The sequence below is a fragment of the Prionailurus viverrinus genome, chromosome D4 (assembly GCF_022837055.1).
Source record: "Prionailurus viverrinus isolate Anna chromosome D4, UM_Priviv_1.0, whole genome shotgun sequence".
Taxonomy (NCBI): domain Eukaryota; kingdom Metazoa; phylum Chordata; class Mammalia; order Carnivora; family Felidae; genus Prionailurus; species Prionailurus viverrinus.
This window is the reverse complement of record NC_062573.1, coordinates 55,817,796-55,840,397: the sequence shown is the minus strand read 5'-3', so window position 1 is coordinate 55,840,397 and position 22,602 is coordinate 55,817,796. Positions and strand designations below refer to the sequence as shown.

At 39.8% G+C, this 22,602-nt stretch overlaps 1 protein-coding gene across 1 annotated transcript in view; it reads right to left on the bottom strand.

Moving 5' to 3' along the window:
• GLDC (glycine decarboxylase) overlaps window positions 1-22,602 on the bottom strand; it is a 98,393-nt gene that overhangs the window by 29,796 nt on the left and 45,995 nt on the right. The window contains exons 9-15 of the mRNA XM_047831420.1: window positions 18,456-18,561; window positions 17,126-17,265; window positions 16,449-16,529; window positions 14,731-14,828; window positions 14,145-14,229; window positions 13,941-13,982; window positions 12,679-12,821 (exon numbers count right to left, since the gene is read on the bottom strand). Coding sequence (XP_047687376.1) covers window positions 12,679-12,821; window positions 13,941-13,982; window positions 14,145-14,229; window positions 14,731-14,828; window positions 16,449-16,529; window positions 17,126-17,265; window positions 18,456-18,561 — 695 coding nt within the window. The remainder of the gene's footprint in view (window positions 1-12,678; window positions 12,822-13,940; window positions 13,983-14,144; window positions 14,230-14,730; window positions 14,829-16,448; window positions 16,530-17,125; window positions 17,266-18,455; window positions 18,562-22,602) is intronic.

The window sequence follows — 22,602 nt, the reverse complement described above, 5'->3', positions numbered from 1 at the left end:
AACAGTGACAGAATTAGACTTCAGTACAAGTTGGCCTCTCAAGGAGCCTCATGTTTCCCCTGAGAGCAGTACTGTTTCTCCGAGCACATTGTGCTTCCCAAAGGATTCAGAGCTGTGATTTTCTTTCACATAACCCTTGTCGAACTAGGGAGGGTTGGCTAACACATATAATAAGTTTCTTGTCACTTACACTGAGGTCTGCCTCTTCCCTCTTCCAGGGAGGTAGGCAGACATGAGTCTTCCATTTTCCTGTCTTTGGAAAAACAAGTTGTTGCTCACTTTTTATTTTGGAAACAGAAAAATGAATATGCTTCAGCAAACCACCAATACCAAGTTACCTAGCCTCTGTTTCCTCATCTCTAAAATAGGGATAATAATTGTACCCATATGCACTCAGTATTTTGTTACTGTTATAACACAATCCTATAAGTGCACTGTACATTGAAAATTATTTTAGAACTCCAATGTACTTTGTGTGCCTGTCTTATCTCAATTAGAGTGTAAGCCCTGAGGGTAGGATATAGTTCTCAGCATATATAACAGTACTCTGCATGGACTTTGTTCAAAACTTAGTTCCCATGGCCAAATCATGGAAAGAGCCTAAATGTCCATCAACTGACGAATGGATTAAGAAGATGTGGTTTAAATATACAATGGGATACTACGTGGCAATGAGAAAAAATGAAATCTGGCCATTTGTAGTAACATGGATGGAACTGGAGAGTGTTATGCTAGGTGAAATAAGTCAGGCAGAGAAAGACAGATACCATATGTTTTCCCTCATATGTGGATCCTGAGAAACTCAACAGAAGACCAGAAGAGGAGAAGGAGGGGAAAAAAGTTACGGAGAAGGAGGGAGGCAAACTATAAGAGACTCTTAAATACTGAGAACAAACTGAGGGTTGGTGTGGGGGTAGGGGGGAGGGGAAAGTGGGTGATAGGCATTGAGGAGGGCACCTGTTGTGATGAGCACTGGGTGTTGTATGGAAACCAATTTGACAATAAATTTCATATTAAAAAAATTAGAAAATAAAATAAAATAGCCAAAAAAGTTGGTAGAAAAAAACAAAACAAACAAAAACAAAAAAAACCCCAAAATTTAGTTCCCATCTCCAGCCGAAGCAGTCAACATTGATATCCTTTCTTCCATGGAAAGGGGACTCAACAAATGGATTCTATACTTACCTCTATTTTTTTCTCATGACTTCTACTCATCTTATCTTGTTGGAAACCAATCAAGGTATTCAGAACAGGAATGAAAGAGAATGGAACTGTGAGCCAGTAATCCAAGAAAGAGGCATTATCCTACGGATGATCCTAAATGCTAGATGTGGCAACTTAAAACTAAATGCCACATGAGGAGCGCCTGAGTGGCTCACTCGGTTAAGTGTCAACTCTTGATTTTGGCTCAGGTCATGATCGCACCGTTCATGAGATAGAGCCCCTAGATGGGCTGGCATTGACAGCACGGAACTTGCTTGGGATTCTTTCTCCATCCCTCTGCCCTTATCCCACTTATGCTTTCTGTCAAAATTAATAATTTTTTTTAAAAAACCTTAATAAATAAATAAATAAATGCCACAAAGGCTTATTATTGGGGTTCTATTAAAATAAGAGGAATTAGTGCCACATGTTGATGGAAAAGTATTATGAAAAATAACTGCTTATCTCCATAACCCAGATTGAGAGTCCATCAGAAAACCACTACATGTGGAGAAAAAACACAGCAAAAACAGTGGTTTTCTTACATCCATTTAAATTGAAGTGGTTGGTGGCTTGGATCTGCAGAGTTGGCCACAGAAAGGAGGACACTAGTGGGTGGGGAGCCTCAGACCCACAAAAGTGTCAAGTAAGCATAAGCTTAAATTGTCTTAGAAAAACAACATCCTCCAGTCATGGCATATATTCAGGCTGGTGAAAGAACTGCTACATATTGTACTGCTAAACACAAAATGAGCGAAGTCTAGCAGACAACATCCTCCAAAACACAGACTCATTGCACAAAAAATCTATAAGTCATAGACTATAAGAAGCTAGAACAAGTACAATGTTCCACAAGGTGAAAATAAAATGCAGTTGATGGGATTCAACAGTTTTGTAATGATTAAACTAGACTATTAGTATCAGTGTAGAATTCTAAGTGCAATCCTAGTCAGTGTGAACTTAGCAAAAGGTTTGGGGGGGAGAGGAAGAGGGTAGAATTTGAAGATGGCATGACAGAAACAGGATGACACTACAGCTCTTTTGCTAGAAAGAGACTAGAACTAGAATTCAAGGACACAAATGTCAATGATTTTTATCACTTTACCTTCATCTTTGCTAAGAACCCTGGGATTTAGAAATATTGCAACTTAGTTCTACCTGGAAAGGTTTAGTTTTTAGACCTGTGGAAAAAATTTTTATTGGACCTTCACACAAGATGAATCCCAAGGGAGACTTAAAGACTTCTGCTAGATGTTAGAAATATGACTGCAGATGATCTAACAATCAATGATGAAGAAGGAATAAGGCCTACTCATACAGATGATTGTGGAGAACATTCACGGCGAGTAGTCACAGGTAGAAAGCTTAGCACTCCTTAAGCATAAAACTAAAGATGGGTTAAGATAATGAATGGATTTTGGGGGCACCTGGGGGGCTCAGTTGGTTACTAGTCCAACTTCAGCTCAGGTCATGATCTCACTGTGAGTTCAAGCCCTGCATCAGACTCTGACTGAGCCTGGAGCCTGCTATGGATTCTGGATCTCCCACTCTCTCCTACCCTTCCCTGCTCACGTTCTCTCTCTCTCAAAAATAAATGTAAAAAAATTTTTTTAAAGAAGGTTTTTATCTTAAAAATTGGGGGGGGGGGTGGGCAGGGGCGCCTGGGTGGCTCAGTCAGTTAAGCGTTTGACTTCAGTTCAGGTCATGATCTCACAATTTGTGAGTTCGGACCTCACGTCAGGCTTTGTGCTGACAGCTCAGAGCCTGGAGTCTGCTTCGGATTCTGTGTTTCCCCCTCTCCCAACCCCTCCCCCATTCATGCTGTCTCTCTCAAAAAATAAATTAAAAAAAAAAAAAAAAGAAGTAGGAAGGGAGCAAACATTCCCAATCACTGTCCATTAACAAGTTATTGAACATGTGACCCAATCACAGCATAGAGGAAACTCCCACAGCCTGGAACTTCATAATCTGGAGGAAATGACCCAAGAAGTGGGACAGTCACAGATTTTCCAGTGATAGTGGTGACCCTTCACCTGGAGTAACCCTGATTTGTTCTCTGCTGCAAGCCTCCCTTGGGTATTGTCACCTAATTCATAGGTGGATTTGAAAGTTTTTTATTATAAAATAAAACATTCATGTGTTTAAAAAATTTGCATCAATAAAAAAAAAGCAACCTTCTCCCATTCTTCCCCATCTAATTCTCCAAAAGGAAACACTATTAATGATATGTTTTTTTTTAATTTTATAATTTTTTTTTAATTAACGTTTATTTATTTGTTTTCAGAGAGAGAGAGAAAAGCACAAGCTGGGTAGAGTCAGAGAGGAGAGACAGAATCCCAACAGGCTCGGCACCATCAGTGCACGAGCCCGATGCAGGGCTTGACCCCAGGAACCGTGAGATCATGACCTGAGATGAGATCAAGAGTCAGATGTTTAAACAATTGTGTCATCCAGGTGCCCCTGTGATATATGTTTTGATGTCAAACTCCCCTCAACCAAACACTTTAATAATACCACCAAGTGCTTGGGAAGTGACCAAGTGAAACATTAGCTAAGAAACTGACATGATGGGATGCCTGGTGGGAAGAATCTGACTTTGGCTCAGGTCATGATCTCATGGTTCATGGGCTGGAGCCCCACTTTGGGCTAGCTCAATTTCTTTCTCTCTCTCTCTCTCTCTCTCTCTGTCCCCTTGCTCACTTGCGATCTCAAAAGAAAAGAGAAGAAAAAAAGAAACTGACATGGTAAAACTGATCCCAGTAAGATGATCAAAACAGCCACTGCTTCAAAATGACCCACTTTAGTCCATGGCAACATCCTAAGACACCTCCAAGAAAATAAAGTAAAAAATGGCATTGATTCCTATCTTATGAATGGAATAAATAGGGTGACTGACAATTTTTCCAATAAACATACCTTGGAAGCAATAGGATATTAATCAGTCTAATTCTGTTGCTTACCTCAAGTACCCAAACACTGCCTGGATCTCCATTCCAATGAGCTTATAATAAAAATCTCAATGTATCATTCTGGAATGTTCTTACCAATCTGTATCTGACTTAAAAATTTTTTAATGTTTATTATTTGAGGGAGAGAGAGAGAGAGACAGGGAGCAAGCAGGGGAGGGGCAGAGAGAGAGGGAGACGCAGAATCGGAAGCAGGCTTCAGGCTGTGGACTGCCAGCAAAGAGCCCTACGTGGGGCTGGAACCCACAGACCATGAGATCATGACCTGAGATGAAGTCGGCCGCTTAACCAACTGAGCCACCCAGGCACCCCAGTCTATATCTGATTTGACTTAAGCTGAATTCTATACTTAACCTTCAGTTTCTGTCAAGAAACATCTGCATAGATCCAGCTGTTCTAACCATTGTGATATCCGAAGAGTATGTTAAAGCAATGGTTCTCAAACTTAAATCTCCAAAGCATCAGCATCACCTGGGAACTTGATAGAAATTCAAGTTCTGAAGTACTGAGTCAGAAATTCTGAGGGTGTGACCAAGTGCAAAAACCACTGCTCCAAGCCTTACAAACTGCAAAAATCAAAATATGCTTTTGAGAGTTAAGGAAATTGGGGGAGGGGAGGTCCTTCTCCTCACTATTTTCTGTGTCCCCAAAGATGGTTCTCTTCATCCTTCACCCTTCTTTCTCTTCCTCCAGGTGTTCTGAGTACTTCTTTAGGAAATCAGTCTCTGACCAGAGGTCTCTGATATCTGGCTTCCTGGAGCTCTCTGATAGGAGGGTTCTGAAGCTGCACCAGGCTCAGTAGGAAAGCATTATCAGAGATTATCAATGGTATCAGTCATGTTAGAGCTAATTAATCAATTATGAGCTCAAGAATGGGGGTGTGGGAGGTAACAACCATCAAGTGTTTTGATTCTCCTTACTGTAAACTGTCCTGATACACACATGGTGGTCATGACTTAGTCTTCAAAGGGCAGTTTCAAAGTTCAGTCCACTGGAAGATATTAATCATCTAACTAAACCTTCCTCTTTGGTGTTCTTTCAGGGCAACACACTTTCCACCTCAGTGATGCACATTAGAATCACCCAGGAAGAGTTTTAAAAACCTTGATTCCTGGGGCGCCTGGGTGGCGCAGTCGGTTAAGCGTCCGACTTCAGCCAGGTCACGATCTCGCGGTCCGTGAGTTCGAGCCCCGCGTCAGGCTCTGGGCTGATGGCTCGGAGCCTGGAGCCTGTTTCTGATTCTGTGTCTCCCTCTCTCTCTGCCCCTCCCCCGTTCATGCTCTGTCTCTCTGTCCCAAAAATAAATAAACGTTAAAAAAAAAATTAAAAAAATAAATAAAAACCTTGATTCCTGAACTCCACCCTAAGGGGAAATTCTGATGCAACTAGTTTGTGGAGTGAGAAGAGCATCAGTATTCTTCAGAGTCTCCCCAAGTAATTCTAACATACAGCCAGGACTATGAATCTCTGTAACCCCAGTGGTTTTCCCAGGATGGTAGTTAAAACAGCACATTAGCATCATCCAGATACTTGTTAGAAATGCAAAATTCTCAGGCTCCAAACTAGACTTACTGAATCAAACTCTGGCTGTGAAGCTAGCAAGTTAATGAGCTCCCCCAGGTGATTCTCATGCACAATAAAGTTTGAGATTCATAGATTATGCCCTGTTTACACCTTTATTTAAGAACCTCCAGGGAAGGGGAGCCTGGGTGGCTCAGTTGGTTAAGTATTTCTGACACTTGGTTTCAGCTCAGGTCATAATCTCAAGGCTCTTGAATTCAAGCCACGAGTCAGGCTCCATACTAACAGTGTGAAGCCTGCTTGGGATTCTCTCTCTCCCTCTCTCTGCCCTCCACTACTTGTGCTTGCTCTCTCTCAAAATAAATGAATAAACTTAAAAAAAGAAGAAGAACCTTCCTGGAGATTCTGGAAAAGCAACTGCCAGCCTCAATCTACATTCAAGATCATAGTTTGCTGCTTTTAAAGACAAAAGCAACTTATTCACTCTTATAAGCCAAAGGAGCTAATAGTAATTCCAGATTGTATTTCACATTAGATATCTGTGGAAGGTGTTAATTATTGTTGCTGTGTGCCTCAAACATTACATTACCCAGCATTACATTAACCAGCAATTCCTGGAGTGTATTTGTGAGCTGCTGAATGATTTTAAGAGTGTCACAGTGTAATGGGGAACAAGTCAAAGCAAGCCACACTGGGCACAATGGAAAATGGAAAGGTAATTAAATATTTTATGGCGATTTTCTTCACCAAACTGGAAATGCTCTCCAGGTTTGTAGATTGAGCAAATAAATAGGAGAAAGGGGGACAAGTTTCTTGACATTTTTGTTTCAAGTCTTTTAAACACCTTTGGGATCTTAGGAATCCCAGAAAATAGACCTAATAAAGGTTTAGTCACATGAACAAAAGATTTTATGCCACAATTTATCATAATAAAATCCTTTATCAACTATAATCACTGGCCATTCCTCAATTAAACCTCACTCAGATCAATAACATAACATTTGCTTTCTTGCTGTATAGGACAGATGCCTACATCATCACTAAGGAGGAAGCCATATAACAGAGGTTTGGAGGCCTCCACACATTGTGGGTGCTATCCTTACAACTTTGAGCTGCTGAATTTCCTTTCAGAGAAAAATCCTCTGACAAGAAAGCAAGTCTATATCCAGGCATAAACTATTAGAGAAGGAACAAAAGCCTCCTGTAAGCATAATGTAGATAGAAGTGTACTGGATCTGGACACTATTGAAGGGCCTAGCAGCAAAGATGAGGTATAGAAGTCAGGGCCATATATGCACAAACACTCAGGTTTGTCCCTGAAAATATAGTTCTCTTATACAGGCCTATTAGAACCAGAGTTGTATTTCAAGTTCAATATTATTCTCTTCTGCAGAGCTTGGTTCCTTTCCCTTTGTTATGAGCCTTTCACACTTTGAGTACTGAGTTGCTCCTAAAACTGAGGTAGTATATGGTTTGCCTCCAACCTGAGGGCAAGCTTCGAAGCTGGCTTCATCATGCCATCAGCTGACGGAGAAATCCTCTGAGATCAGGTCACCCAGGCTAGAAATGAATCTGCAAGGGTCTTACATTGCATTTAATTATTTCATAATACACATGTCCCCCAAATAAAATTAACTTCTTTTCATTTTTTTAAATTAACTTCTTTTTAGATTATATATTAAACATATATCATGGTTTAAAAAGGTTTTTCGTAATCTAAAAAAGGATAAGGACAAAAAGTATTGAACTTGAGATACCTATTCTTTTCTTTACCTCTTTTGAACTATAACTCTGCATACATATATAAAACAGTATGGCCATTCCTCAAAAAATTAAACTGAGTCACCATATATCCAATGTCACACTTGAGCATATACCCCAAGAATTAAAACCGGGGACTCAGGGATGTATGTACCAATTTTCATAGTAACAATATTCACAATAGCCAAAAGGTGGGAACAACACAAATGTCCATCAATAAATGAAAAGATAAACAAAATGTAATATATACATACAGTGAAATATTGATCAGCTTTAAAAAGGATATGTTGAGGGGCGCCTGAGTGGCTCAGTTGGTTGAGCATCCAGCTTGGGTTCAGGTCAAGATCTCGCAGTTAGTGAGGTCAAGGCCCATGTTGGGCTCTATGCTGACAGCTCAGAGCCTGGAGCCTGCTTCAGATTCTGCGTCTCCCTCTCTCTCTGCCCCTCACCCATTCATGCTCTGTCTCTCTCTCTCTCTCTCTCAAAAATAAACATTTAAAAATATTTTTAAAAAAAGGATATGTTGACACATGCTACAAGATAAAGACATGGATATAAAGACATTATGCTAAGTAAAATAAGCCAGATATAGAAGGAAAAACATGATGTGTTTCCTCCTACATGACATACTTAGAGTAGTAAAGTTAAAAGCAGAAGAAAATAATAGCACAAGCCAGTGGTAACAAGCCAGTAACAGAGAAATGGGGAGTTGTTGTTTAATGGGTAAAGAACTTTAAGAAGACAAAGTCCTGGAGTTGGATGGTGTTGATGGTTGCAAAACAATATAAATGTACTTCATGACATGGAATTGTATTCTTAAAAATGTAATTTTTAATTGGTAAATTTTCATGTTATGTTTATTTTACCACAAAAAAAATTTTTAGAGTTGCAAAACATTACTAATGCTACTTCCTAATTCTTGCCATATTTAACTTTTAAGTATACAATAGCGGCGCCTGGGTGGTTCAGTTGGATAAGTGTCCAAATGTGGCTCAGGTCATGATCTCATGGTTTGTGAGTTCAAGCCATGCATTAGGATCCCTGCTGTCAGCACAGAGCCTGCTTTGAATCCTCTGCCCCCCTCTCTCAGCCCCTCCCCTGCTTGCACTCTCACAAAATAAATAAACTTGAAATAAATAAATAAATATTATACGGTAACAAAAAAGGAAAGGAACCATTTACTCTTTATTTATTTATTTATTTGTTTATTTTTTGTCTTTATTTATTTTTGAGAGAGACAGAGACAGAGTGTGAGCAGGGAAGGGGCAGAGAGAGGGGGAGACACAGAAAGTAGGCTCCAGGCTCTGAGCTGTCAGCAGAGAGCCCAATGGGGGAATCAAACTTCCCAACTGTGAGATCATGACCTGAGCGGAAGCCAGACGCTTAACCTTGACCGACTGAACCACACAGGTGCCAGGGAAAGGAAACATTTAGATATATTTTGGTGACTAGACTCTAGTCTACAGACATACTGACCAACTCCAATTAGGTATAAGTGAAAACACCAAGAAATGGTCTTGAGAAGAAAAACAAGATAAAACGGGTCAGCCAGATAACCCCAGATGAGGCTGGATACTCCCCTTGCATACTTTTGGCTTCTGTAATCTTGTTTGCCTCCTGCCTCCACCAACTACCTGTGTAGCACCACTGATAAAGGACCCCTCCCCTTTTTCTTTTGTCTCTCAACCCCCTACCATCCCCAGCCATAAAAGGAGACTGATGCCAAAGTTGGGGCTCAGCCTTTGGAGGTGACTCTGCTAGGCCAGCACTGGTGTGCAATAAACAGTTTTTTGTGATTCCCTGAGTGCATGTGGCTTGTCTCTTCCTAGGCGCCGAGGAGTTGCTGTAACAGTCTCTTGATAATTGCTACCGCACCCTTTATTTTATGAGCATAATTTCAGTGGCTGACACGATACATCAAATTCTTCCTCTGTACAGAATACTCAAGAAAACTTCTTACAGTAAATATGAAGCCTACATCAGTACCTTGGATTGGTCACTAGCCAGCAATAAATCATGATAAATAACAGTTAACCCTGTGGTAGACTAATTATAATACTTCAAACATAGGTTATAAGACCTGAAAATATAATTCACTTGTGGAGAGAAGCTTAGCACAAGTAAACCAAGATAGTGTCACAGCAAGATAAAAATAAAATCTCTTGCATATAGAATATATGGTGCATCCCTTCCTCTTTTCCTCAAATTAAGACATCAAATCACTTTCATCTCTGGAAGCATGCCCCTTGATAGAAGGGCCAACAAAAGAGCAGGGCATTTCCTTACCTGTCAGAGCAGCCTCTGCTAAGAACCAGAAATATCCCTCATCTTAAGCCTCAACTTTGGGTACAGCTACTGTCACTTTCAAATCGGCTCCTAGAAATAAGTGTTACACCTGGGAATCTCTGTAGTGTAAGAAGGCATCACTGACAGGAAAGGCATCTTGATAATGATCTCTTTATTTTCTGCACAACTTAAATGGGGCAATGAAACTCACTGCCAATCATATGAGGAGAGCAGGACAGAGAAACTTCTAAGAGAGTAGTTCTTAACCTTGCCTTGTCTTTCTTTCTCAAAATAAATAACTTAAAAAAAAAAAACTACTCATGCCTGTGTCCCTTCCCTTACCCCTCTTTTGCTATTAAGATTATGATTCAATTTGGGATTGTGATTTGATCATCAGGATCTTTTTATATACGCACCACATGAGTAATTTCTATGCAGGGTTGGGAACCATTCTATTAAGGGAAGGCAAACTTCCTCATTTGTAGGTCGGACTTCTGGGAATCCTGTTTTGGCCCTCATTTAGCTTCAAAAGCTAATGATTTAAGAGTTAAAATAATCCTGAAAAATTACTAATCCACAGAAGATGTAATCATATTCCATCACTAGAGGGCAAAATTTCTTCACTTTCAATATTTATTTAACGTATTATTTCTTCAGGCTGATCATTCAGTTTCCTTTCCTCCTTTGAAAAGGAAGAGGGGCCGGATGATGTTGTTTTAAAGAAGGCATGAAGCCTGACTTTCATGAATATCATTCCTTCCTATTTATAAAATCAGGGTTCCAGAGGCTATTATTAAAAGATCTTTGTGTCCTTTCATTTGTATATGCCCCCTTCCTAAAAGGTTTGTATTTTATAGGATGTACTGTTTTTACAGAGTGCATGGCTTTGCTGTATACCCTATCTTACCAAACAGGAGGTGGGGCTTGGCTGTATCTAAGATCTGATTATTTTCTGTTGCATAGAGTCAGAAAATAAATGTCTCAGTTTTAAAATCATTTGATTTTTGTATCTTGAAATACAAAGTCTGCATTTCTAACAAGCTCCTAGGTGTTGCCAGTGTTGAGGCTGCTGGTGGAAAATTAACACTTGAGTAGTGGAAGGTGGAAAAGCCAGCGGCAGAAACACAACTCTTCTGAAGATACTTGAAATGTGGACTCCTGCTGGTAGTGTTTGTCTGCCTATCCATCTATGATGTATCTATTCCCATGAAGACAGCTCACAAACCTAGTGGATTCCAGATTGGAAATCAGAAGGGATCAGAATCACTTGTTTGCTTCTTAAAAATAAAGATTCTTAGTCCCAACTGCTGGAGATTATGATTAGTAGGTCTGGAGAGGGACACAGACATTTGTATCTTTAACAAGTACCCAGGAGATTTTGCTAGAGCCCTCTGCTTTTAAAAATCACTGTTATTCTTTATCCACGGGATACAAGTATGCTGTTTCAAAGGGACACATGCACCCCCATGTTTATAGCAGCATTATCAACAATAGCCAATGTATGGAAAGAGCCCAACGTCCATCGATGGATGAATGGATAAAGAAAATATGGTGTATATATACATACACACACAATGGAGGATTACTAGGCAATCAAAAAAGAACAAAATCTTTCCATTTACAACTACATGGATGGAACTGGAGGGTATTAAGCTAAGTGAAACTAGAGAAAGACAAAAATCATATGACTTCACTCATATGAGGACTTTAAGAGACAAAACAGACGAACATAAGGGAAGGGAAACAAAAATAATATAAAAACAGGGAGGGGGACAAAACAGAAGAGACTCATAAATATGGAGAACAAACTGAGGGTTACGGGAGGGGTTGTGAGAGGGGGGATGGGCTAAATGGGTAAGGGGCACTAAGGAATCTACTCCTGAAATCATTGTTGCACTATATGCTAACTAGTTTGGATGTAAATTTAAAAAATAATAAAAAATAAAATTAGAGTGCTAAAAATAAATAAATAAATAAATAAATAAATAAATAAATAAATATCACTCTTCAAAAACATATCCTTTACATATAAGGAGACAGAGGCCAGAGGCGGGCAGGGAACTTTCTTTTTTTTTTAATTTTTTTAATGTTTTATTTATTTTTGAGACAGAGAGAGACAGAGCATGAACAGCGGAGGGGCAGAAAAAGAAAGGGAGACACAGAATCCGAAACAGGCTCCAGGCTCTGAGCTGTCAGCACAAAGCCTGATGCGGGGCTTGAACTCACAGACCACAAGATCATGACCTGAGCCGAAGTCAGACGCTCAACTGACTGAGCCACCCAGGCGCCCCTGGCAGGGAACTTTCAAAGTTAGTGACAGAAGGAACCAGGATCTAGGGTCTCCTGACCCTACTGGATTGAGACATGGCTTCCAATTAGGAGTTAATGTATACTTGATTCTAATTATTATGCTATGTCATTGATGGATGTAGTAACTAGTTTCCAAAGACGGCCCACAATGAACCTCAATTCTGGACATTCACACCCATGTATCATCCACTCTTGCATTCAAACTGAGCTGACTCTTTCACTTGCTGAATAAGTAGCACAGCATCTGGAAATGACATTGTGAAACTTCAGAGGCTAAGCCTTAAGGAGTTTGCAGCTTCCACATTCTTCCATTATGGAACACTCCATTTTGAACCCAGACAACATTCCAGGAGGAATGACACTCGAGCAACCACATGGAGAAGTCTACATGGGCAAGAACCAAGACCCAGGTCAGCATACTCAGCTGCGCTCCCAGCCAGCTGCCTATTACTAATTTTCTGGCTATGTGAATGTGACTACAATGGACCTTCTAGCCATCCGCCCCAGTGGATTTCAACTGTCTACTCAACTCTCAGAGTAATAAATAATAAATTGTTTTTTCAAGCCTCCAAGTTTTGGAGTGGGTGTTATACCACATGAGATAGATGAAATGACAGAAGAAATCTCTTACCTGTTAGGCTGGAAAGAGATTCGGTCATAGCCCGTGAGTTCACACAAGTCCTTCTCAAGCTCTCGGAAAAGTTGCTGATATCCTTGAGCTTGGTCCAGAGGCACAAACGGGTGGATATTTGCAAACTCCTTCCATGTAATAGGCTGAAGAGCAATGGGGGAGAAGACACATGTATATGTACATATTGTAATAGTAATTACCAATACTAACTTTAATGATGATGATGAGTATAGTAATAGCTAGCACAAAGAGTGCTTACTATGTGCCAGGCACTGTTTTAAGCACTTTAAATATATTCATTTAAACCTCACCACAATCTTAACAGATAAACACTGTTACTGCCATCATTTTACAAGTGGGTCACAAAAGCCCAGAAAGGGAACTTACACAAAAATATAAACTTTTTCTATCTTTTCAGGAACAAAATATATTTATATCCATGAAATCCAATGAGTTGTTGCAGGTAAGGTTTACTCAAACTCTTATACAGCACCTATATTATTCTGTCTTCATTGAGCAGAACAAGACATAAACCAAAGTAAATGGGGAAAACCTTTCTAATAACAATATAACATGATTTCCTTTGCCTGATGTCATTTGTTGTATGGAAAAAAAGGAAGATAGTTTTGCTAAAATGGATCCTAGCCTAGTAGAGATACTTACCAACTACATGATCAGGTTACAACAAATCTTCTGTTGATATAAGAAATAAATGAAAACCTCCAGTCTATACCCTTCTGGTATTTCTAGAAAGAAGGCTTAAGGTTCTGAATTCTACTGAGCATAATAAACTCCAAGTTGATAAAAGCTTTTTTCAATGCAGATTTAAAAGGGGAAATAGGAGGGGCACCTGGCTGGCTCACTCAGTAGACATATGACTCTTAGTCTCAGAGCTGTGATTTGATCTCCATATTGGATGGGGAGATAACTTAAAATAAAATCTTAAAAAGTACACAAATAAATAACGGGGATAGGAAAGCATAAATACTTTAATATTAGTTAATTATTAATTACATATATTAATTTAATTAATGTTTATTTTAATTAAAAAAAATAATTTTACTCATAAATTTAAATGACCAAGTCGCAATAAAACTAGGGTTTGTCCTGAGATTGTTGAATACCAGGTAAAGAATTATTTAGACAGTTACTAAATCACAGTCCCAGTAGCTTTCTCTAGTTATCCACTTATGTACAAGCTAGAACACTGCTCCTATTAAATTCCTTCCTAAGAAAAGTTTTTAAGAAAACCTCCTACTTACTGCGAGTTCAGATGAGCTGTTGAGCTTCATGGTGCAGGACCCCTTTAAGAAGCACATCCAAAATGGATCACATTAATAATTTCCTCTTATCCCTCTGATCTCCCGACATGGCCACCCCTTCATTCCTCTTGCAGCATATCAGCTGCAACCCAAAGAGGTGGAACCAGGCGTGAGATAGAAGCAGGAATAAAAGGCAACAATTACCAGTGGAATCATGCTGTGAACAAGGGAAATATCTTTGTTTTCCAATTTCTTCATATATCGGACAATGTTTGTTTCTGAGTGATAGCTATGAACACAAAACACATGATTTGGGCCATTATAATGAGCTAAGAGTCCATGCACATCCTCCTGAAAGATAAGACACACTGAGATCTACCTTCAAACTACAGATCAAATTGAGCCATAGCCAACATGCTAACAAAGTGTCAGAAGCAAGGACATAGAACCCCCACAAACCTCAGGGATGCACCAGGACAAGAAGGTTCCAGTGGTCAGGTTAGGAAGAAGAGGATGTTGAGTTCCTGGGTATGAACATCAGCCTGGCAACTATGCATCCAAACTCCCCTCTTCCTGACAAGTGGGTTAGGGGTTACAGTTCCAATGAAGCAGAGCCAGCAACAGGTGGCTTTGCCACAATCAGGAATGGAATCCTTATGGCAATGGTTTCTTAGTGAGCCATGGCTGAGCTACAAAAACCAGATCCATCTCACAGGTGGATTCAGAAGCCACTCTCTATTGTACTCCTGAGCCACAGTACACAATGCAGAAGTCTCACACCCAAGCAAACCTGTTAAACACTTGATGTGTGAGGAATGAGCTAGTTCTCTTGAAGGCAGTCCCTGGAATACCTCTCCGCTCCTCACCCATGCTTTCGGCAACCAGCTCCTGCATGGAGAGACCACAGAGTAAAGGAAGGGAAGCAAGCCTTGAATTGCTCAGCATGCATTCTGACAAAGCACTGCAGATCTACCACTGCCCACCTCCCTGGCATCTGTCATGGTTAGGTAAAAGGTATCAGGAGTCATGAATTGTGGCAATTGTCCAGAGCACTATTTTCAAAGTGTGTTGACCTCTGCCTCAGATAAAAAAGGAAATATGACAATTTTTATGCCCTCCACTGCACCAAAAAACTTCTGCGTGTTCCTTGAGTAATGAAGCAAGTTCCAGGAAGTTATTTTAAAGTGCTATCCAAAAAAGTTATGATGATGCCACTCAAGTAAGGATTCTCACTTGACACTGCTTTTATCTTTGACTACAAGTTTAATAAAATACACACACTAAAATGGGCGAAAGGGCAATCTCTTCAAATGAGGCTGAGAAAACTGGTATCCACATGCAAAAGAATCAAGTTGGATCCTTATCTTACAACATATAGGAAAACTCAAACTGAACTAAGAACCTAAATTTAAAAGCTAAAATTATAAAACTTTAAGAGAAAAACATAGGCACAAATCTGCATTATCTTGGATTTAGATTTTGGTTTCTTAAATACGACACCAAAAGCATGAGTAACATGCTTTTGAGTAACAAAAGAAAAAATAGAGTGGACTTTAATTAAAATAAACTTCTGCATATCAAAGGCACTATCAAGAGAGTTAAGAACTCACAGAATGGGAGGAAATGTTTCCATATCATATCTGATAAGGGTTAATATCCAGAATATATAAATACATGTCTTGTTCTTCATTCTGCCTCAGGCTGATAGTATAGCCATCTAGAGCCCTCAGTGGATACTTCATAAATATTCCTTAAATGCATGGAACAAATACCTGTGGTTAAATTTAATGCAGAATTCTAGACAGAATATGGCTTATTCAGTCCTATTTATTACTTAAGGCTTAAAAAAGAACAGTGTGATATCTCTTTGATGATTTATATTTGTTATCTAGTACTCTAGATAAGTCCCTTGTTAAAGAGTCCATAGGCAACCAGGACAGAACCTATTACTACTGACCACTTTCTTTTTCATCCGTGCAAGTGTAACCTTTCTCCTCACATGGCCCTGCAATTTCATTGTTTCAGAAATCAACTCAGTCACACTGTACTGTGTCTAGTTCTCACTATAATCCTTGGCCTCTAAGCCTTTATAGTTGCTTTTCCAAGTGTCTGGAACCTCTCTAGCCCCAGCTTCCTGGTCATTAACTGTGCCATCTTAGATTCAGAGTCCTCAGAGCCTAACATACTACCTGCCATATATTAGGTGTTCAATAAATATGTTACATGAATGAATATTTTCCCAGAATTGACATAACCAGGACACCAATGTCATGATTCCCCATTTGGGACAGTTTGAATTAAACACCATTAACCATCCTTCAAATTAGCTTGACTTCGAGTTCCTAGCTAGGGCCCACAGCAGTGACCACTAGCTATAGGGGATGGTCAGTGGCATAATTTTTAACAGCAGTCCACCCAGTTTCACACTTGGAATCACAAGAGGCACAGCTATCTTGGACAACACCTCAAATACTCATTGAGAGAAATGTATCTTCTTATTTTACTTACAGCAGATGACTCACAGCCAAAGATCCACAATAAGTCATCCAGATCTTTTTCACTCACTGTTTCATCAAGAGAAATACCAAGCTGCAGAAATGAAAATTAAAGGGAAAACATCAGCCCTAAACTCCAAGACCAGTGGAGAAACCCCAAGAGAGGTCAAAGGGAAGAAGGTGCTAGATAAAACTCTCAGTTGTTTCAAACTATCAGGGTGCCATTATACCCAAGTTGGCCCGTAGGTGAAGTTAACTAGACGAGTTTAGTTTAGTTTAGTCTAGTTTAGGTTTTATGAACCATTTCTGGACCCCAGCAGTCTCATGCCTGCAGGTCACCCCTACTAATGCTAGATAGACTTATCCTTTTCTTCCTTTAACTTCATTATGGTGCTTATCACACCATACTGGGTATGATACTATACTTCAACAGTCATCCTGGGAGGAGTATTATGAACAAAATATGTGCCTAGGAATATCATACATGAAAACATAAAGTCTTAAGGAAAGCTAAGAATGAATTATCCTTTGAAGGTCACAATGTTCAAAGTTGGAAAACAAAATTGTTTGTAAGACGTAGATTGTGCCTAAAATTTAAATATTGCGTTTTTAAATAAAGAAGAAAATTTTTAGTGAGTAAAGTTATGAAATCTTAGGGAATATATAAAGAAATGGAAAAGTTTTACTTACCATGCCATCCTCAAAGAGCCGAAAATTGATTTGCCGCTGAGTGGCCCTGTCCAAAACCTCCTTCACTGAGCAGCCACACTGAATCTTCAAAGTGTCAAAGAACAATTCATGCTGGAGTTGATGTCCAGCTCGCTTGAGACCTAGATAAGATAGGAGAGCCACCAGTCCCCAACAAAGAAATCTGCTCCTCTGCTCTGGGCATTCCACAGAGAAATAAAGAGGTAAATTCTAACCATTGTCTATTTCTGGTCTTAGCCAGTGTTTTGGTAACTGCTTTTTTTTTGTAAAGAAATTAAATGTTTATTACTATAGTAGAGACTATTATGAAATAAATACATATAAAAAGAAAAATCACCATAATCACCATCTAGGAATAACCGTGGGTTACATTTTGGTGTGTATTCCTCTATAACTGTAATGTATGTGTGTATGTGTGCATGTGTGATATATCACACATCTCTTTACACTTTAAAAAAATTTAATATATCATGAATATTTTTATTTTCTACAGATCAATAACTATATCATTATTTTTAATGGCAGTGTAATATTCAAATGTATGCATGTGCCAGAGTTAATCAATTATTTTTGGACATTTAGGCTGTTTTCAAGATTGTGGTATTATAAATAATGTTTCAATGGACACCTGATTATTTCCTTTAGATACATTTCTAAGAGTAGAATTTTTGGTCCCAAATGTAGGCATATTTTAAAAGGCCTCATAAAAGTTATACCAACATCAGCATTCTTCTTAATCTTTGCCAAAGTAATGGGAGAAACACTATTGTTTCAATTTACATTTCCTTAATAGTGAGGCTGAAATGTCATATGTTTATTGGCCATTGATTTGTACATGTATTTCTTCTAAAATTTGGGGCATCTGTGTGGCTCAGATGGCTCAGGTCATGATCTCACAGTTAACAAATTCGAGCCCTGTGTCAGGCTCTGTGCTGACAGCTCGAAGCCTGGAGCCTGCTTCGGACTCTTTGTCTCCCTCTCTCTCTCTCTGCCCCTCCTCTGACAGTCACACACTGTGTATCTCTCTCTCAAAAAATAAAAATATTAAAATAAATAAATAAAATAATTTATGCTTCATGATCTTTGGTCATTTTTCTCTAAGTGATCATCCCTCTTGTTTATGGGGTTGAGGGATAAGAAAAATCCATATTAAAATTTTTAACACTCAGTATATCATAGATGTTGAAGTAATTTCTTATTTGACTTTTAATTTTGAATACAGTATTGGACATACAGTGAGTTTTCTATTTTACTTACTCAGGTTTATCAGTCTTGTTATGTTTGAAAGTTTTTAAACAGATAAATGACTCACCTTCAGACAGAATCAAAGTGGCATTATGTACCCTCCTAGCAATATGCTTCAGCCCATGAGAACCATGGTAGATTGCAAACATGGCAGCCATATTCGCCAAGAGAGCCTAAAACAACAAACAGCATTTAAGGAATCATGTTCAATAACATGATGGAAGACAATTAGTGGGAAGGAGTATTCTCTTGACTTGAAATGCCAAAATTAAAAACAGGGACAAAACAAAATGATCTGCATTAACTATGAGAGGGGGAGACCATTCTCAACCTACCTGACTATCTGAGGGGCAAACACAACATCCAGTATATCCAGATCAAATTTGACGACTATAAAGGAGAAGGTTCATTGATGCAATATAAACATGTCACTCATAAGGGGAAGATCAGGCTGTCATTAGATATTGATGGGCAATATTTAATGTTGCAAGATGTGGAGCATTAAAGTCATCAGGGAAAAAAAGTGATATCCAAGGATTTTATACTCAATCAGTTATTCAAGGATAAAACCAACAAGGAATTTTCAAATATATAAGAACTCAGGGGGGGCCCTGGGGAGTGTCCGACTTCAACCCAGGTCATGATCCCGTGCTTTGTGGGTTCAAGCCCCATGTTGGGCTCTGTGCTGACAGCTTGGAGCCTGGAGCCTGCTTCAGATTCTGTGTCTCCCTCTCTCTCTGCCTCTCCCCTGCTTGCACTCTGCCTGTGTCCCCAAAATAAATAAATATTAAATTAAAAAAAAAACTCAGGGAACATATCTTCTGAGAACTTAAAGCACTAGACGCTGAATTTCAGCAAACCAAGAGATGAATAAGGATTATGTGGCAAGGTTCTACCAAATATGAAAATGAAGGATGCAGTGGAATAAAACCAAAATAAATTTTCAGGACATGTATTAGGAAGAGAAAATCAGAATCTACTGGCTATTTCCTCTCTGCTCATAGCAAGGTCACTTTCTAAAGTAAAGATATCTCCCCTTGACCATTGGCCTGAAGTTTCACAAAAATATTTACAGGGAAGTATATGTTTTTGTGTGACAGAAAATAGAAAAGAATGGCATTGAAATTTCTCAGAAATAAGGGACACAGACAACTCCAATGACGCTTCAGTGAGGAAGTCCTGCATGGGGAGCAAGGAAAGGCCCCACTGTGATGGCATGTAGGTCAGGAAGGAGGATAAAAAGAGAATGGTTAGGATGAGAGACCAAAATAAGTGACAACGAGGGGGAAAATGATGGAGGCCCACCTCCTGCTTCTCTTCCTCTTGTTCTTATCTTTATTGGCTTTATCATCCTAGATCCTACCAATAAGCAATCTTCTAACCATGCAATATCATCCTTGCCCCCCAGGTAATTGGTCCAAAACCAAGTCTCAGACTCCTTCCCTACCCAGTCCACTCCATTCTCCCACAGCCCCTCCTATTTTACTGGTCTAGCACCTAGACTCTGATATTTCCAGTCCCACTAGTGACTTTTCTACTAATGTACAAGGTTAGCAGTTCAAGGTCAACTTCACAGTCAATCATCCTAGAGTGGGAAGAACACCTGAAAAACACAGTGCTTTAAAGTTGGAACGTGTTCATTATTGGATCTAGTGTCAGGTGCATATTTTCTTTGCTAGGCTACTAGAAGGAACCCATGGGACCACTGGAAAACAAGAAACCGTTCACAAAAAATACTAGAAACTGAAACCAACAGTCAATAAAGAAAATGGAAAGGAAAAGAAAACATCTGAAAATGGAGAAATGGACTTCATTGGGCCAAAATTCCCCAAGAGAGTTTAGACTATCGTGTGGGACTCTATACAACAACTAGTTGTTGGGGCACCAGGGTAGCTCAGTCGGTTTAGTGTCCGACTTTGGCTCAGGTCATGATCTCATGATCTCACAGTGAGTTCGAGCCCCACTTTGGGCTCTGTGCTGACAACTCAGAGCCTGGAGCCTGCTTCAGATTCTGTGTCTCTCTGTTTCTGTCCATCCTCTGCTTGCACTCTGTCTCTGTCTCTCTCTCTCAAAAATAAACATTAAAAAAAAATTAAAATAAAAAAAAGAAAGAGAAATGTAGAAGCACTACAATACATTCCAGCTATGAAGAGGGCAAGTCAAACAATCCATGACACTGTATCTAAATGCTTATGACTACTACAGGAGAATTAAAACTCAGGCCTCATAATCGCAAAATCCTCTGGAAGTCTCTCATTGTAACAGCTTTGTAGATGGTGGTTCATGTCCCTTTTTAATCCAGAGGTGATTCTTGAGTAGCCAACAAATTGATGACTAGTAAAATCATTTTTAGGGGCTCCTGGTTGGCTCAGCTAGTTGGGTCACTGACTCTTGATTTTAGCTCAGATCATGTCTCATGTTTTATGAGCTAGAGCCCCACATCAGGCTCTGCACTGACAGTACAAAGCCTGCTTGAGATTCGTCCTCTCTCTCTGCTCTTCCCCCACTTGCACTCTAGTGGTCTCTCTAAAAATAAACTTAAAAATTTTAAATCATTTTTAGAAATCTTAGAAAGGCATTAGAACTCCAAAGGAAGTTCAGACAAATAAAGACCAAGAAAATTTGAATTTTCTGGATAATCTGGATAAATTTAATTAGTATACTTAAAGTAATTTTTAAAAAAAGGAGTAAAAAAAAGCTCGTGATTAAAATTTGCTCAAGACTTTGGGAGGGAGGGGCCAAGATGGCAGGGCAGCAGGCTTCTCTCATCTCTGAAATGCAGCTAACCCTTTTGCACACCTAGAAAATTGATCTGAGGAATAAAACAACAATCTGCATAACTTAAGCTACAGGTAAGTGGCAGGGAGAGATGAACTGGGGGAGAGAGAAGCCATGGAGGGTAGGGAGCTGTTTATGAGAAGAGAGAAGAGACAAAGGGGGGAGAGTACAGGAAAAGCACTACCCCCAGAAGTAACTGGAGAGAAAAGAGAGAGTGGAAGAACCCTCAAGTGACTGAACAAGAAGAGGAGAAAGGACAGGGTTGATACCATAAGGACTCTATAAACAGAGGAGAGCAGACTGGGAAATTCCTCAGCTCAATACCTGGTGGTGCTCAGCAGGAGGGGCGAATCCCCAGGAGCAGGCAGTGAGGTCCAAAGAGACAAAAGGCCACACAGGGAGAAGTGGTTCCCCTGCTAGGAGAGCATTTGGTAGAGGCCTTATGGTCTCCCCACAGGCAAAGATCCCAATGGACCCCAAAGAATAGTCACATTTGCTGGCATTGGAGGAAAGATGCCAGGGGGTGGTGAAAGCTGGTGCTGGCTAGATGTTCCGGTTTACCATAATCCTTGAACCTTTACTGCCATGAAATTGCATGGACTTTTTCTGGGGCAAGACAGCACCCAGCCAGAATTTTTCAACCTCTGCAATACTGCAATTGTACAAACATTCCCGGGAGCAAACTGGCACCCAGGCATTGCTTGTTGAGACCCTCCCCCAAAGGGTTGGAGTGGGCTCAAGCCGCAGGGCCCTCAGAAATGAGGGGTATGGAAAGACAGTCTCAGCTGAGAAAAAATTTGGGAGGGAGGTGCCACCTGGCAGGCTGATGGCTTGGACATCAATATGTATTACAAATCTGTAATCATTAAGACCATATGGTACTGGCGCTTGAACAGACACACAGATTAATGGAACAGAATAGAGAACTCAGAAATGGCCCCACACATGCATAGCCACCTAATCTTTGACAAAGCAGGAAAGAATATCCAATGGAATAATGACAGTCTCTTCAGCAAATGGTTTGGGAAAAACTTGACAGCAACATGCAGAAGAATGAACCTAGACCACAATCTTACACCATACACAAAAATAAACTCAAAATGTGGCACCTGAGTGGCTCAGTCAGTTACACATCCGTCATGGTCTCAGGTCATTATCTCACAATTCATAGGTTGGAACCCCGCATCGGGCTCTGTGCTAACAACTAAGAGCCTGGAGCCTGCTTCAGATTCTGTGTTGCCCTCTCTCTCTGCCCCTCCCCCACTCAAGCTGTCTCTTTCTTACTGTCTCTCTCTCTCTCTCTCTCCAAGAAAATAAATATTTAAAAAATTTTGTTAAATAAATAAATAAAATAAACTCAAAATGGATGAAAGACCTAAATGTAAGACAGGAAGCCATAAAAATCCTAGAGGAGAAAACGGGCAAAACCTCTTTGA